Source organism: Mus caroli, chromosome 2 (assembly GCF_900094665.2).
Source record: "Mus caroli chromosome 2, CAROLI_EIJ_v1.1, whole genome shotgun sequence".
Taxonomy (NCBI): Eukaryota; Metazoa; Chordata; class Mammalia; order Rodentia; family Muridae; genus Mus; species Mus caroli.
In genome coordinates, this window is record NC_034571.1 from 24,931,543 (window position 1) to 24,947,095 (window position 15,553).

Below are 15,553 nucleotides of genomic sequence, written 5' to 3' on the forward strand. Positions count from 1 at the left end.
CCTCACAACACTTCCGGGTTGGAAGACGAGTGCTACATTGTCGATGGGTAGGTTGGATGAGTTTTCCTTGAGTTTCTGCGCCCCGAGTGTGGCGGGCGGCTGCGCTGGTGCCTCGTTCCGAGTGAGGCTGCGGCCTGAGGCGGATGTGCCTGTTCCTCGCCGCCGGGGGCAGTGGGGGCCTGGGAGCCAGGCCGCGGCCCGCGGGTTCCTTCTAGTTTGTTCCTCCGGTCGCCGGTCCGGGACAGCAGGGTCAGTCAGACGCTAGGGTGGCGAGCGGAGGTTGCGCGGGGCCGGAAGTGGGGTTAGGGGGTTAGCCGCTTTTCCGCTCCGTAGTTGAAGCTGAGCGTTCTCGGGAAACTGCCGGGCTGTTTGGGAAGTTTGTGCGGAAGGGACGGTGGGACCCAGTTTGGAGTCCGTGACTGTACCCTGATAAAGTGGTTTTCGCACCGAGGCTAGTCATCGGGCTTAACGGCATCGCGAGGCCGTTAGGAAATCCGAACATTTCCCAAGACAGAGGATGCCAAGAAATGAACGGCATGGGCCAGACCTTGTTATGAGGACCTGAAGGCCCTGGAGTTCTGAAAGGATGTTGATTTTACACTAAGAATAACAGACAAAAGAGTTGAGGTTGAGGAGATGGCTTAGCAAGTAAAATACTTGCACAAACATGAGGACCGCAGTTTGAACTTTTAGCTTCTCCACTTACACCCTTTCTTCTGCGCATTTAGTGAGGATAAATAATTAAGCTCTTCTGCATAAATCCCTCCTGTTCCTCAAGATTGGGTAAGGGGGTGGAGAGATGGTTCAGCGGCTAAGAGCACTTGTTGCTTGTGTACAAGACTTGGGCCTGGTTCCCAGCATCCAGATCTATATAGTAGGTTACACCCATTTATGACTTAAGTTCTAGGGACCTCCACGAGCACCCAGCAGACAGTAGCTGCATTCATACACACAAAATATAATCCTTTTTTTTTCTTAATTACAAACGAGGTTCAGGAAAAGTGGTTGTAATTAATTGTTACCGAAGTGACCTCAGCCCTTGGCAAAAATCCATCTGGGGCCCAAAAAGAGCTCAACAGCTTTAAAAGACAAACAAAAGCCCCCAATAAAACAGTAACTAAATGTGTTGTCACAATAAAGATGTGGAGGAAAATAGGGAGCCGACTCCCTGGGAGGGCCAGGAACCAGGGGAGCTCTGGCGATGGTGCTCAGGGAAGAGACTGATGGATGGCTAGCATATCCATTTCAGTTTTACAGTTTGCTCCTACCCCATTTCAAGTGTTCAATAACTTCATCTGGCTAGTAGCTACCTTAGGGGACACCCGGGTCTAGAGAAACAGAACTTGTTCTGGTTCCAGCCGTGATTTTAATACAGCCCAACTGCCCACTTGTGGGTTTTCCTTCTGTTCTCAGCACAGGGACAGCCAAAGAGAAAGAGTTAATTCATGTCAAAAAATGAGAATTACTAAGAGCAGACCCAGACTAGGTTCTGGGGCCACAGTGATTATGTAAGACTGTCTTAGAGCCTTAGCCCTAGTTCACTCCTGCTGTGTCATACTTTGCAAAGTCTTTGAAAGGGTTCCCTGCGTCCCTAGGTACCACTTCCCAGCTGGGGGATATTTATGAGGGAGGAAGGTCTAAAACAGAGCTCTGGTACCCCATGGAAGGTGAAGGAACTGCCTTGTAGATTCAAGTGTTCTTTCATGGCCTCCTCCCTCCAAAACACAGTTCTTACAGCTGCTGTGCACTGCCCAGAATTGTTAGGACTTTCTATAGGAAAGGTACTTAGCATCTAGGTTGACTAAAGCCTCTGGTGGCGGGGGGGGGGGGGGTGTTGATTGATTGATTCAGAGTCTGTTAGTAAAACAAACTACAGGTCAGAACATAAAGATAGTGAGAAGAAATCTGAAACACTGTTTTTGGCTGGGTATGGTGGTACACACCTTTAATCCCGTCTCCCAGGAGACAGAAGCAGTTAGATATCTGTGAGTATAAGGTCTGCCTAGTCTACAGAGGGACAGCCATGGTTACACAGAGAAATTTTGTCTGGGGTTTTGGGAGGAGTGCACTGTTTTGAACCACATAAGTATGTCACCTAGTCAAAGATATATTCTAAATATTTATTCTAAGTATTTGGACCCAGAAGCAACTCAGATTGAGGAGAGGAATATGAAATGTTTGTAGATAATCCTTTTTTTTTTTTTTTGGTTTTTAAGACAGTATTTCTCTGTGTAGCCTTGACTGCCCTGGAACTCACTATGTAGACCAGGCTGGCCTCGAACTCAGAAATCCGCCTGCCTCTGCCTCCACAAGTGCTGGGATTAAAGGTGTGCGCCACCACGCCCGGCTGATAATTCTTTATGTACTGGGGAGGAGGGTCTGAGAGGGATTCAGCATCCCACGATGGCCTCAGTCTTACTGTGTAGCTGAGAAGGATCCTCGTAGCTTCACTTCTCAGGAGTGGGAGCCAGTTACAGGTATGTACACTGTAGATTTATGGAGTTTTCTAGTTTTGCTGGTCACTAACAAGACACCTGTGCTGTCAGAGGCCAGGGACCCTGCCTGAGCTCTGGGGGATACGAAGTGATGTCAAGATGAGCCTTGCTTCACTCTAATGAAGGGCTGAGTCGGGGCTTCCAGGCAGTGGAAATGGAGCAGCACACACAAACTGCCTTCCTTTGTGGGATCTGAATGTGCCAGCAGAAGAGATAGATGTTGAATGACTGAGTAGCTAATTGCTAATTTTTAAGTTACAAGTGCTTCAAAAAAGCAGATAGCCACAGAGAACAAAGAGAGGAAGCTTTCCTTTGTAAATGGATACTGGTGTTCTTCTAGGATTTCATATGTAGTTTGATCAGATTCATTCCACTACTTCCCCAACTCCTAGATCTACCCCTACTCCCCTCCCTCTCCCCACAATTTCATGTCCTCTTTCTGTTTTACAAATAACCATCCAGTCAGGTTTGTGCTACCATATATTCTGAGTATGGAGCCAGCCTCTGGAGCCATGTCAACCTACCAGGGATCATACCTTAGAGAAAACTGACTCTCCCTTCCCCAGGAGCCTGTGTCATCTCAGTTAGGAGTGGGAGCTCATTAGCCCCTTTCCCAGCACATTTGAATATTGACTGCCTTGATCTCGTGCAGGCAGCTACATACAGCTGCTGTAAGTTATGAACACAGCGGCCCTATCATGTCCAGAAGACATGTTTGCTCCAGTTCCCTCCGGCACCGGTTCTTAAGCTCTTTCCCCTTCTGAGGTGGTCACTGAGCCTTGGAGGGTGGATCTGGTTGGTCTGTCTGAGGCTAAACACTCCTCTGACACTTGTTCTCTGGCCTTTGACTGGTTGTGAGTTTCTGCATCAATCAACTGCTGTCCACTGCACAAAGAAGCTTGTGTGGCATGGTCTGTAGCTGCCCTGGTCTGTGGTCAGGAGGACAAGTGTAGATACAGTGGTTCTGCCTGGTTAGCACAGCAGCAGTGGTAGCTTCACCCTGGGGCTGGGAGCTCTCTGACCACAGGCTCTGGTCCAGAGTCGCAGTACCAAGCATATTTCCTCCTATGGCGCAGGCCTTAAATCCACCCGGAAAGTAGTTGGCTGCCCTTGAGGGAGTTACGCCACTGTTACATCCATTGGCACAGTTTTAGTCCACAGGGCTTGCAGCTGAGTAAGACTGGTTTGTCCACCCAGCACCCCACATAGCACCCTCTGATATATGAAAGCTAGCCAGTAGAGAGTGAGCTTTCTTAAAGAAGGAACCTTCCCACCAGGTGTTGTGATGCATGCCGGCAACCCTGGAACTCAGGAGTCTGAGATGGAAGGATTGTACCCAGGGCGGGTGCCAACCTGGGCTCTAGAGCAGGACTTTTCTCAGTAAACAAAGCAGAGCAGTCTTCTACCTAAACTCACAGGCAGGCAAGAGAGCCCCAACAGCAACAGAGATGTTAGGGAGAGCTAGGAAAGGACTAGGCAGGTTGGGAGAACCACAGCAAGTGCACATCACAGAAGATGAGTCTGTAAGTGGCACCTGGCCCTAGGCTCTGCAGGGCAGTGTTATTTCTTGTGAACTTGGGAGGGGTGTGTATGTGTCGCACGCACCTATGTGTCTATCATAAAGGCAATGGGTCTAGGCAAAGTGGATCTCACTGAACTTCCTGTGTATTTATGTTCATGACTCCAGGTTTGTCATTTGTCATACATTTGTGTTTGACTGTGCTGTTACCCCTGTCCCCACACTTAACGTTTAAAATGCCAAAATTTTGTCACATTTTCCTAAAGGAACAGGATGAAAGGGGGCACAAGAAAATTTAAGACCCACACTGAAACTTTGTACAAGAAAAAGAAATGGTCTTCTGTGTCTGAAAAAAGACCTCAGAAATGTCCCTCTCAATGCTTGGAGAGCAAGCAGCCTCAGGTATCTGTGTTGGGGAAGAGGAAGAGGGAGTCCCAGACACCAGCCCAGGAGAACTTAGAGAGTGAGTGGCCTCAAAAGGCCAAGAGGAAGAAGAGAAGGAGGGAGTCCCAGACACCCGCCCAGGAGAACTTAGAGAGTGAGTGGCCTCAAAAGGCCAAGAAGAAGAAGAGAAGGGAGGAACCCCAGACACCAGCCCAAGAGAATTTGGAGAGTGAGCAGCCTCCAGTGTCCTTGCTGGGGAAGAGAAGGAGGGAATCCCAGACACCAGCCCAGGAGAACTCGGAGAGTGAGCAACCTCGGAAAGCCAAGAGAAGGAAGAAGAAAAAGAAAGAGTCCCAGCAGCCAACTTCCTCCCTTCTGAAAAATCCAGAAACCTTTCGTAAAGCTAAAAAAACCACTTCTGCCCACAGAAAGAAAAAGAATAGTGTTCTGGAGGTGGATATGGAAACTGGGATCATCCTTGTAGATAAAGAAAACATGGAGAACCTGCTAGAGACTTCTAGAAAGGATGTGGATATTGTTTATGTTGATATGAGCAAGGGACAAAGGTCAGCAAAAGTGTGTGAAACAGAAGAGCTGCCCACTGCTAAGCCACAGGAACATGGCTGTCGAGAGCTGCTTGGTGACGTCAGGAGCAGAAAGAAACAGAAGCACCCCCAGAAAGTTGCACCCTGGGATGTTGTTCAGGGGAGCCAGCCTGAGAGTATCTCCCTGTCCCCATCAGAGCCCTTGTCTTCTGAAGATTTAGAAGGCAAAAGCAAAGAAGCAGCAGTGTTTTGCAAAACGAAGTCTAAAAAAAAAGTGCTCAGGAACCAGGAATTGGAGCCCGTCCCTGACAGTCTTGATAACTCGGAGACCATCTCTGAGAGACTTGATAGCACACACCACGAAGGAGTTGTTGGGGCTGGAGAAGAATGTGAGAGCACCAAAGAATCCCACAGTATCAAAAAAAAGTCCAAGAAAAAGAAGCACAAGTCTGTTGCTCTTGCCACATCTAGTGACAGTGCCTCAGTGCCAGACAGCAAGGCTAAGAGTGCCCTGGTGGACTCCCCAGAAGGCAGTGGTTCTGTGAGGGAAGAGGACATGGACCACAGGCCAGCAGAGGCAGAAGCCCAGGCTTGTTCCACTGAGAAGCACAGGGAAGCGATGCAGAGGTAAAGTGGGAATGGGGTGTGTCTTCTGTGTGCGTATGAGATGACAGAAACCTTAAGACTTGTGACATTTAATTGAGCAGATAGCTGAATGTTTTCATATGTAAATGAAGATAGTTTATTTAGATTTTCACTGAGATTTATTCTACCTAATTCTATAAGTTTGCACCATTTGAAGACTTCCCAGTCCCCATGGCTTGTCTAAGAGTGTGTGTGGACATAAGGGCCATGTACCTTACACTGGGGATTCTGCTGAGCAACAGCAGCTTGGCTCCTGCACAAGGAATGTAGCTATGGTTACGTCTCCTGCTGTATCAGTCTATTGCCCCACTTGCAGATCCTGAACCCGGGTCAGATTTTTCTCTTCTTACTTTTCTTACTTTTTATTCAGTAATCTTTTGTGTTTGTTTGGTAGTTCTGGCTTTGAATAGTTTTACATGACTGCTAAATATTAAGTGTCACGTGGGATGGTATTGATACCACGTATGAGCCATTCATACTGTCCTCTCACTGGGACATTGTCAGTACATCGATCATGAGGCAGAAATACGCTAGGGCTGTATTTCCTTGAGCCACAGGTCTGACTTGCTAACAAGTGGACTAGAGGATGTAGTTTCCAGCCTGACAGACTCAACTGGTGTTGTGCCTGAACATGTCAAGTAGGCAGATTCTGCCATCTGCTGGAGTACTGGGAAAAGCATTTGGGAAAACCGAGAGAGAAATGAGGCCAGGGCAGCAGGAATAGCCACAGCTGGGTATACCCTGAACACCAGCCAACCAGTTAGGAGCTGTAGGGTATTCTACAGCTCAACTCACTGTAAGGGCGGGGCATCTCTGTAGAGATCAAAAGGGCTTTATTTACTAGAACCAAGGGTGAGAATTAGCACATAAACTAGCACTGACTGGTAGGATCAATCCAGTTATCTCTGTCCACACGCCCATCTAAGCTAATCGGGATGCATAAAGAATTTGAAAATTATTGAATGAATGGCTGCCTCCCAGGTGCAGTTTAACTTTAGTACTTTTCTAGATTGAGACTCGTTCAGGGAGAGTTAAAAGGTGGAGATAACTTGCTGGTAATCCAGTTTCCCCCTTAGGTTAGAACCTACCCATGAAGAAGAAAGCAATTTGGAATCAGCTAGCAATTCTGCAACAAGACACATATCTGAGGACAGGAGAGATTCTGATGACTCGGATGTTGATTTGGGCTCTGCAGTGAGGCAGCTGCGAGAGTTCATTCCTGACATACAGGAAAGGGCGGCCACCACCATCAGACGAATGTATCGGGATGACCTAGGGCGCTTCAAAGAATTTAAGGCACAAGGTAAGCTTGCCAGTGTACTGCTTTTGAGTGACTTGAACTGATGGAGAAGCATTCTTTAAAAAGATCTTAAAGCCGGACAGTGGTGGCACACACCTTTAATCCCAGCACTTGGGAGGCAGAGGCAGGTGGATTTCTGAGTTTGAGGCCAGCCTGGTCTAAGAAGTGAGTTCCAGGACAGCCAAACAGCCAGGGCTACATGAGAAACCCTGTCTCGAAAATAAATAAATAAATAAATAAATAAATAAATAAAATAAAATAAAATAAAATAAAATTAAAAAAAAAAGGTCTTAAAGCTGGGTAGTGGAGGCACACGCCTTTAATCCCAGCACTTGGAAGGCAGAGAAGTAGGTAGATCTCTATAAGTTTGAGGTGAGCCTGGTCTACCAATCGAGTTCCAGGACAGCCAAGGCAACACACAGAAACCCTGTCTTGGGAAAAAAAAAAAAAAAGATCTCAGAAGCTATAGCTCTGAGACCATGCGTCACACTGAGCAGTACTTACTTAGCAATTGCTGCCCGAGGAATGTTCAAAATCACCTTTCAAAAATGTTTCCTCATTGCGTGTATTTATAGTGCAGGATAGTGTACTGTGGAAGTGCTCTTTCACACTAATAAGCACTGTGTGTTGAGTGAGGGGGCTCTGAGTCTGGGAGACAAAGCATTGAACAGGTTAAGCAATACACCCCAAGAACCTCACACAGACACAGTTACAGAGCAGTGTCGTGAGGGCCCCTTTGCCGAAACCCCTCATGTTGAATCATGAGGTAGAACAGGCTGAGCTCAAACTCTTAATCCTCCTTCCTTGGCTTCCCAAGTGCTGGAATTAGCGATTGTGCAGCGCCATGCCTCGCTCCAAATATAAATTACTGGGTTGCTTATTTAATTTTGTGGTATGTATATATGTATGCATGCATGCATTGTTTTGACCTGGAGTTAGCCACGAACCAACTACTCAGACAACGGTCTTGAATATGATGGAGGTGTATTGAACACTTTCTGATTGATCAATCAGGGCCACAAGAAGAAAACCTAATTGTGATACCTGTCTGTCCTCAGGGAAGACTTTTTATATGAAAACTCAGGTTCAAAGGTGTGAAGGCAAGCAGTGAAGTAGTACATTTATGGCTAACTAGACAAGGTATGATTAGCTAGCCTTTTTTTTTTTTTTTTGGTTTGTTTTTTGAGACAGGGTTTCTCTATAGCCCTGGCTATCTTGGAACTCATTCTGTAGTGAGGCTCCAGGCTGGCCTCGAACTCAGAAATCCGCCTGCCTCTGCCTCCCAAGTGCTGGGATTAAAGGCTTGCGCCACCACCACCCGGCTGATTAGCTAACCTTTAAACTGACTGGTCCTGCGTAAGGTATGAGGAGTGGTGGATAGGTGGTGAACAGGGGGATTTTAGAACATTGAGATAACAGAGTACAAGTAATTCAACCATAACTTTTTGGCTTATTAATAACATTCTTCAGTGTTAGTTAAAATAATAAGTATGGACTTAACTTCACCTGTGAGTAACATGGAGCCTAAATACAGTATGGCTATAGTTATGTTAGCAGGAGCCTCTACATGTATAATAACCCTAAAAGCAGGGCTGAGGGTAAAGCACTTGACGAGCATGCAGCCAGCGCTCGGTGTCACTCCTAGAATCCACAGAAACTGAGTGTGCTGATGCATGTCTAATCCCGGCACTCAGGCAGTGAAATCCGAAGTCAGAGTTGAGGCCCATCCTTAGCTACATAGGGAGTTTGCAGCCAGCCTGAGCTCCATGAAACTCTGTCTCAACCAAACCAAACACCTAAAACCCGACAGGTAAACTCCTGAGTCTCCAAGTCTGCTGAAAGAAAGAACTAGGTTTCACACAGTTGATGCTTAATGATTGCATAGAGAACAGGAGTTCAATGTAAACTGTATTGTGTTCTGTTGATTGATAGAAAGTGTGTGTTATTTCAGCAGGCTCATGCTAGCCCCTGTGAACACCACTCTCGGGGAGTTTAGTGGCGTGGAGGTAGAGTGAAGCTTCTTTTAGATTCTTCTAAAATGCCCAGTGCTTGTTAATATAACTATCTTAAAGATACTGAAAAAGCAAACAAGTCTCTGTGGAAGAGGCTGTCTGGGAAGGCTTGGAGAGGAAAGATATGGTTTACACTTGAACTGAGGATGGGGACTGGGGAGCCCCTCTGTGCCAAAGATACCAGTGGGCTGCTCCTGCCCAGTGGGCTGCTCCTGCCCAGTGGGCTGCTCCTGCCCAGTGGGCTGCTCCTGCCCAGTGGGCTGCTCCCAGCTGGTCCGAATGCAGTAGGTTTCCTTCGGGGCCCTGGGAGATGCTCAGTCAGTAAAGTGCTTGTTGCACAAACATGACCTGAGTTTTGTTCCAGAAGCCATGTAACAAAGCTGGGCCTGGTGGCATGTGCCTTTAACCCTAACACTGGGGAGGCAGAGACCAGAAGATCCTTGGGGCTTGCTGGCCCGCCAACCTGGCAAACTTGGTCAATAGGAGAGCCTGTCTCCAAAAACGATTGATGATCCTGTAGTCTCTATACATACATGTTTACACACACACTCTCTCTCTCTCCCTCTCTCTCTCTCTCTCTCTCTCTCTCTCTCTCACCCAGAGAAAGGGAGAGGGAGGGAGAGAGAGAGGCAGAAAGAGAGATGAGTGTAGTGAGTTTGCTTCAGTATTGACAGTCTGTTCTTTATTTCCTCACTCCAACTCTAGGTGTGGCTATTAGATTTGGCAAATTTTCTGCTAAAGAAAATAAACAAATAGAAAAAAATGTGCAAGATTTCCTATCCCTGACTGGAATTGAGAGTGCAGACAAGCTGCTGTACACTGACAGATACCCAGAGGAAAAGACTCAGATCACCAACCTAAAACGGAAGCATGCCTTCAGACTGCACATTGGTGAGTGGGGGAGGAGACCCAGGCCGCCCTCAGCCTTCCCACAGCTGCCTGCAGCCCCATGGTGAGGAAGCTCTTCCTCTGCATCCCATGGATGTCCCTGTCTCTCGAGTAGTCCTTCAGTGGATTTTGTGAAAACTGATTTTCTATCCTGTCCATTTGGCAGTAATTATGCCTTCAGTTTCTTTACCTGGCTGTCATTCCTTCCATGCATTCTGATCTTCCAAATGAAGTGCTTTGAGCCAAATCCCTGCTTGACGGGTTGCTGCTGAGAGAGTTAGGAGCTCAGTGAGCCTCCCACCAATGACCCCATGCCCAGAAGTGTATGGAAGTACAAATTGTATACAGCAGAGAGAAGAGAGGAGGAGGTGGGTCATGAAGGAGGCAGGGAAAGGAGTTAAGAGTGAATATGATCAAGATACACTGCATAAGATTTATTGATTTATTATGTACACAGTGTACCACCTGCATGTATTCCTGTAGGCAGAAAAGGGCACCAGATTACATTACAGATGGTTGTGAGCCGCCATGTGGTTGCTGGGAATTGAACTCAGGACCTCTGGAAGAGATGACAGTGTTCTTAACTTCTGGGCCATGTCTCCAGTCCCCCAAAATATTTTATTTTATTTTTATTGTTTTCATCTTTTTGAAGGGTTTCTCTGTGTATTGGGCTATCGTGGAATTTGCTTTGCAGACCAGGCTGGCCTCGAACTCAGAGATCCACCTGCATCTACCTCCCAAGAGCTGGGATCAAAGGTGTGCACCACCAAGTCTGGCAAAAGATGTATTTTTAGAAAAGATCAATAAGTGGTAACAGATCCCTCATGAAAGAACCACTTTTGAACTAGAAGATGGTAATCTCACAAGTGTTTTCAGTGTACACAGGGAGGCAGGGGCAGGAGAAGGCTCTCTGGAGAGAGGGAGGGAGGGAGGCTTGACTGGGAGATGATGAGCTTGGCTGGTCTCAATGAGCTTGGTGCCTCTCAGATGATGTTGAAGTGGCAATCCGGTGAGTGGATCTGCAAACCCAGCGTGCACTGCTCCTCAAGGCAGTGTTAACTGTGTATCTGTTCTGACAGTGCAGGCACATGAAGCCCCAGCATGCCTCTATGTCCAACATGCCTCTGCACACTGCTGCACATAACTTAATCATGTCACGGAGGGCTCCATTAGGTTCCTTTGGTGTTTGTGACCGTCTCACGTTGGCCACATGCCACCTCTCTTACTGTCTTCCACCTCTCTGCAGGGAAGGGCATCGCTCGGCCCTGGAAGCTCGTGTACTACCGTGCAAAGAAGATCTTTGATGTGAATAACTACAAAGGCAGGTAAGAGAATCTCAGTGCTGGCATCATAAGTGGTCCTGATGGCGAGAAGCAAAGCCACAAGTGACAGCTGAGGGTCCCAAAGGGTTTTGCATTGAAACCTGGTTAGAAATCATTAGGTTTACACCTCTAAGATTAATTTTCACTCCCAGTTCTTTAATAAGCCTTGTGGAATTGTCTGTCTCCTGTGTCCTCTGTATCTTTGTACCTGGGCTTCAGCACTGGGCATCTCCTGCCCCTCTTCCTGTGGCTCTGCATGCTCTGCTCTCCGCTGTACAATGAGCTTCCAGCACCATGGTGCTCCCTTCTGCCTTGTGCTTCACACTCTCCTTCCCCAAATGAAGTCCCCAGTTTTCATCTATGTCCAACATTCTGAATTATTATTATTATTAGTTGTTGTTTGTTTGTTTGTTTGTTTGTTTGTTTGTTTTTTTCGAGACAGGGTTTCTCTGTGTAGCCCTGGCTGTCCTGGAACTCCCTTTGTAGACCAAGCTGGCCTCGAACTCAGAAATCTGCCTGCCTCTACCTCCCAAGTGCTGGGATTAAAGGCGTGCACCACCACTGCCTGGCTCTGAATTATTTTTAAAATTACATTTTAATGTGTATTTATTTTTCGGGCATGCTTTTTAAGTGAGTCAGGGATCTGAACTGAGGCACTCAAGCCAACCTAGCAAACATCACACTACTGTGCCATCTCCCAGCCCTGTTCCCTCCCTTTCTCCCACCACCACTGCCCACTGTAGCCTTATGCTCCCAACCATAGTTCTTTCCTTTTTAATCTAAAAAAACTTATTCTCTATATGTGTGTGTGCATCTAACTATATGTATGTGTACCACACATACACAGGAGCCTGCAGAGGTCAGAAGAGGCATAAGATCGCCTAGAACTGGGGTTTTAGGCTGTTTGTTGTGAGCCATCATGCGGGTGCTGAGACCTGAACCTGGGACCTCTGCAAGAGTAGTAAGTGTAGCTGGGTATGATGATACATACCTTTAATCCCAGTAAGTGGGAGGCAGAAGCAGAATGATCTCTGTGAGTTGGAGGCCAGCCTGCTCTACATAGCAAGTTTCAGGACAACCAGGCCTACATAGAGAGACCTTATCCCAAAAAAACAACCAGAAAAGAGTAGTGAGTGCTTTTAACCACTATCTATTCAGCGGTCACCTACAGTCCATGTCTTTAGATTGTGAGTCTGTCCTTTTTCTGCTGAGCCATCTGTCCGGCCCATTGCCTGCAATGTCTAATAATGAAGAGGAGTGTGTCTGTGGTTTCCATAGTCCCCATTTGTGAGTGTACTTTCTGCAGACACAGGAGCACTGCTGTGCTAGAGAAGGTCATCACCAGAGGTTATCACTGTTCTTCCAGACCTTTGTTTGATCGTTGTCCCCACTACGACCCTGGGTTATGATTTAGAAATCTAAGGTTATGACAATAGCTATTTTTTTGCTTCAGCATTTATGGTGTTTAATCTCAAAATCTTTTTTTAGTAACTTATCCCACTTTGATATTTAGTAGAATTAATTCAGGCACATATTTGAGTTAAGAACAAACTGGCCAGACCTTTTCCTTGGGCCTTGCCTCCCGGAGCTATGCCATCTACTATACAGCCAAGTGTAATTAGGCTGTATTGCCATACGTGTGAGAGTCAGTGCTGTGCTGGGTTTAGAACATACAGCACGAACAGCCTTCAACACTGACTGACCCCTGGAAGTAGTGTGCCATGCACTTAGGTGGCACCCAGGCCTGGTATTTGCCAGGACATGTCAAGTCATGGAGTCACATCCCCAGCTCCAAGGAAGTTGGTTCTCAACACTGATTATATGAATACTAAGTGAAGGAACTCTTCCATGTGGGGAGTGATACATGGCTGGGTAGCTTACGTGATGTTGGTTAACAGCAGACAGCACTGGTCTAGAGGAAGTAGCGTAATAGGTCCATAGATGCCAACTGCAGACCTAGAGCAGTGCAGGAAGAGATGCTCAGCGGAGGGAGCACTCAGCTATGTGAGCAGTGCAGCGTTCCCTGCAGGGTATCATCCAGGTAGCAGTACCTGTGGGTGGAGACAGCCATGTGCAAGTCACCGCAGAGGCTGTGGTATAAGAACGGGCCTAGATGGTTTGATGTGGCCTATGAGAGACTGGGTAGACCTTGGCTCTTCCAGCCGTGACTGGTGGCATAATCACCACTGAAATGCATAGACAGGCAGTGAGGGGCTCCAGCCATGGGTGGGGGGGCATGGCTTCCAGTCAGTGCTGCCTTTAGCTCTTCCAAGGTTCTGCCACAGGATGCCGTTCCTAGTCTTGGATTTCATGAAACCTAGCAATCATTTTCCTTCTCTCAGGTACAATGAAGAAGATACTAAGAAGCTGAAGGCATACCATTCCCTCCATGGAAACGACTGGAAAAAGATTGGGGCCATGGTGGCCCGAAGCAGCCTCTCGGTCGCCCTCAAGTTCTCTCAGATTGGTGGTAGTAAGTGGCCTCTCTGTGAAATAAGCCCATGACTGAGCCAGTGTGCAGAGGCCTCTGTGGTCCACTCTTAGTGTGTGCTCCTTTTAAAGACCCTCTCTATGCCTGTTCCTTTGACTTCTCTGTGTGCACTAACCATGCCTCAGTTCATACCCTGCTGCATGAACTGCTGCGCATGCTGGTCCTTCCAGAAGTTGGCCAGGAGGGAATCTGGGGGAGTGAGATGTATGGCCACTTTGCCCCAGAATGTTGGGCCTTAAACTGGGTAGAGTGGAATACACCTTTAATCCCAGCACTTGGGAGACAGAGGCAAGCAGATCTCTGTGAATTTAAGGCCAGTCTGGCCTACATAGTGAATTCCAGGATGGCCAGGGCTACATAGAGGGACCCTCTCTCAAAAAAAAAAAAAAAAAAAAAAAAAATCAAAAAAAAAAAAAAAAAAAAAAACAAGCCAAAAAAAGTTGTCAGTTATTTTCAGTTTGTGTGATTGAGCTATTCCCATGGTTTTCTGGAAAGCACCTGATTTATCATCTCTTTTTTAATGTGCCTGGAAGCAAATAGATGAGCAGCTATGACACCAGGTCATCCTTTTATGCCTGCAGCTAGAAACCAAGGTGCTTGGAGTAAGGCAGAAACCCAGAGACTAATCAAGGCTGTGGAGGACGTGATCCTAAAGAAGATGTCTCCCCAGGAGTTAAGAGAACTGGATTCTAAACTCCAGGAAGACCCTGAGGGTCGCCTGTCAATTGTCCGGGAAAAACTCTACAAGGGCATATCATGGGTGGAGGTGGAAGCTAGAGTGGAGACCCGGAACTGGATGCAGTGCAAAAGTAAGTGGTAAGTGTGAGGCTTCCTGTGTACACTGCAGTAGGGCTCTCATTTGTATGGCCTGGGCAAGAAGTGCAGTATCAGGAACACTCCAGCACCCCCTGCACCTCCTTCTCCTATGTGCCTTGATTGACAGTGTGCCGGTGTGCAGTAGCCTCTGTGCTCGGGTTTATTTCTTCCTCCTTTGGAACTTAAAGACTGGCTTGGTGGTGCACACCTGTGAATCCAGTATGCAAGAGGTTGAGGCAAGAGGATCTCAAGTTCAGGACCAGCCTGAGTTGTAGACTAGCTGGATGTGTGACTCTTGACTACATCTTTCTACAGCTTAAGGTTGGCAGGTAGAAATTTTTTTTTTTTAAATTAAAACAGCTTCTCCATACCCCATAGTGTGCTGAATAGCAACCCAGAAGTTAAAGTCTGCAAGACTGAAGCAAATGACAGAAATTGAGAAAGAAACCCAAGGACATTAGTGCCTTGTGTCTGTACAGTTGTAGATCAGCAGCTGCTCTGGGCTCCACTGCAACGCAGTAGTTGTAGTCACACTCTGAGCTAGGTAGGCAGTCTCTGTTCCTCTCTCTGCATATTCCTTACCTGCTCTCACTTTCCAGAGTCCTGGAGGGTTGAGCCTGCACGTCCAGCTACAGCTTGACTGAAGAACTGGTTCCTCGTGGTCTGGCCCACACTGTCCACAACACTCGATGATCTCACTGACCAAGCCAGCTCAGTCAGCCAACAGGTTTTCCAGGGAGGGATCGAGGATTAACAAGAAAGAAATAGACAACATTGTTGCATGACCCCAGCCACTTCTGAGGCTGAAGGGGCTTATTTTTTCTCAGTCTGATTTTATACCACTTTAAGTACATGCAAAATGTTATCAGTTCTGGGACAAGGAACAAGCAAGGCAATAAACAAAATCCCGCAAACACTATTTCTAGGACCTACTCAGGATGACCAAGACAAAAGGAATGCCCTGCGCGACTCATCTGAGGCACTTAGAGCTTTGCATTAACTCCTGTAAATATTCTTTTTTTTTTTTTTTTTTTTTGTTTTTTCGAGACAGGGTTTCTCTGTATGTATAGCCCTGGCTGTCCTGGAACTCACTTTGTAGACCAGGCTGGCCTTGAACTCAGAAATCCGCCTGCCTC

At 47.1% G+C, this 15,553-nt stretch overlaps 1 protein-coding gene across 4 annotated transcripts in view; it reads left to right on the plus strand.

Moving 5' to 3' along the window:
- Positions 1-15,553, plus strand: part of Ttf1 (transcription termination factor 1) — a 27,273-nt gene continuing 11,720 nt past the window's right edge. Inside the window, exons 1-7 of one of the 4 annotated variants that reach the window (XR_003835964.1) lie at positions 1-47; positions 4,281-5,570; positions 6,665-6,891; positions 9,606-9,791; positions 11,035-11,113; positions 13,453-13,583; positions 14,183-14,410. Coding sequence is in view for 3 of the 4 variants with exons in the window: in XM_029474254.1 (XP_029330114.1) it covers positions 4,288-5,570; positions 6,665-6,891; positions 9,606-9,791; positions 11,035-11,113; positions 13,453-13,583; positions 14,183-14,417 (2,141 nt within the window). In the remaining variant the exon portion in view is untranslated. Of the gene's footprint in view, positions 48-140; positions 250-2,337; positions 2,478-4,280; positions 5,571-6,664; positions 6,892-9,605; positions 9,792-11,034; positions 11,114-13,452; positions 13,584-14,182; positions 14,418-15,553 lie in introns of those variants that run through there. The other 3 variants (XM_029474254.1, XM_029474255.1, XM_021156857.2) reach the window with 3 other exon arrangements.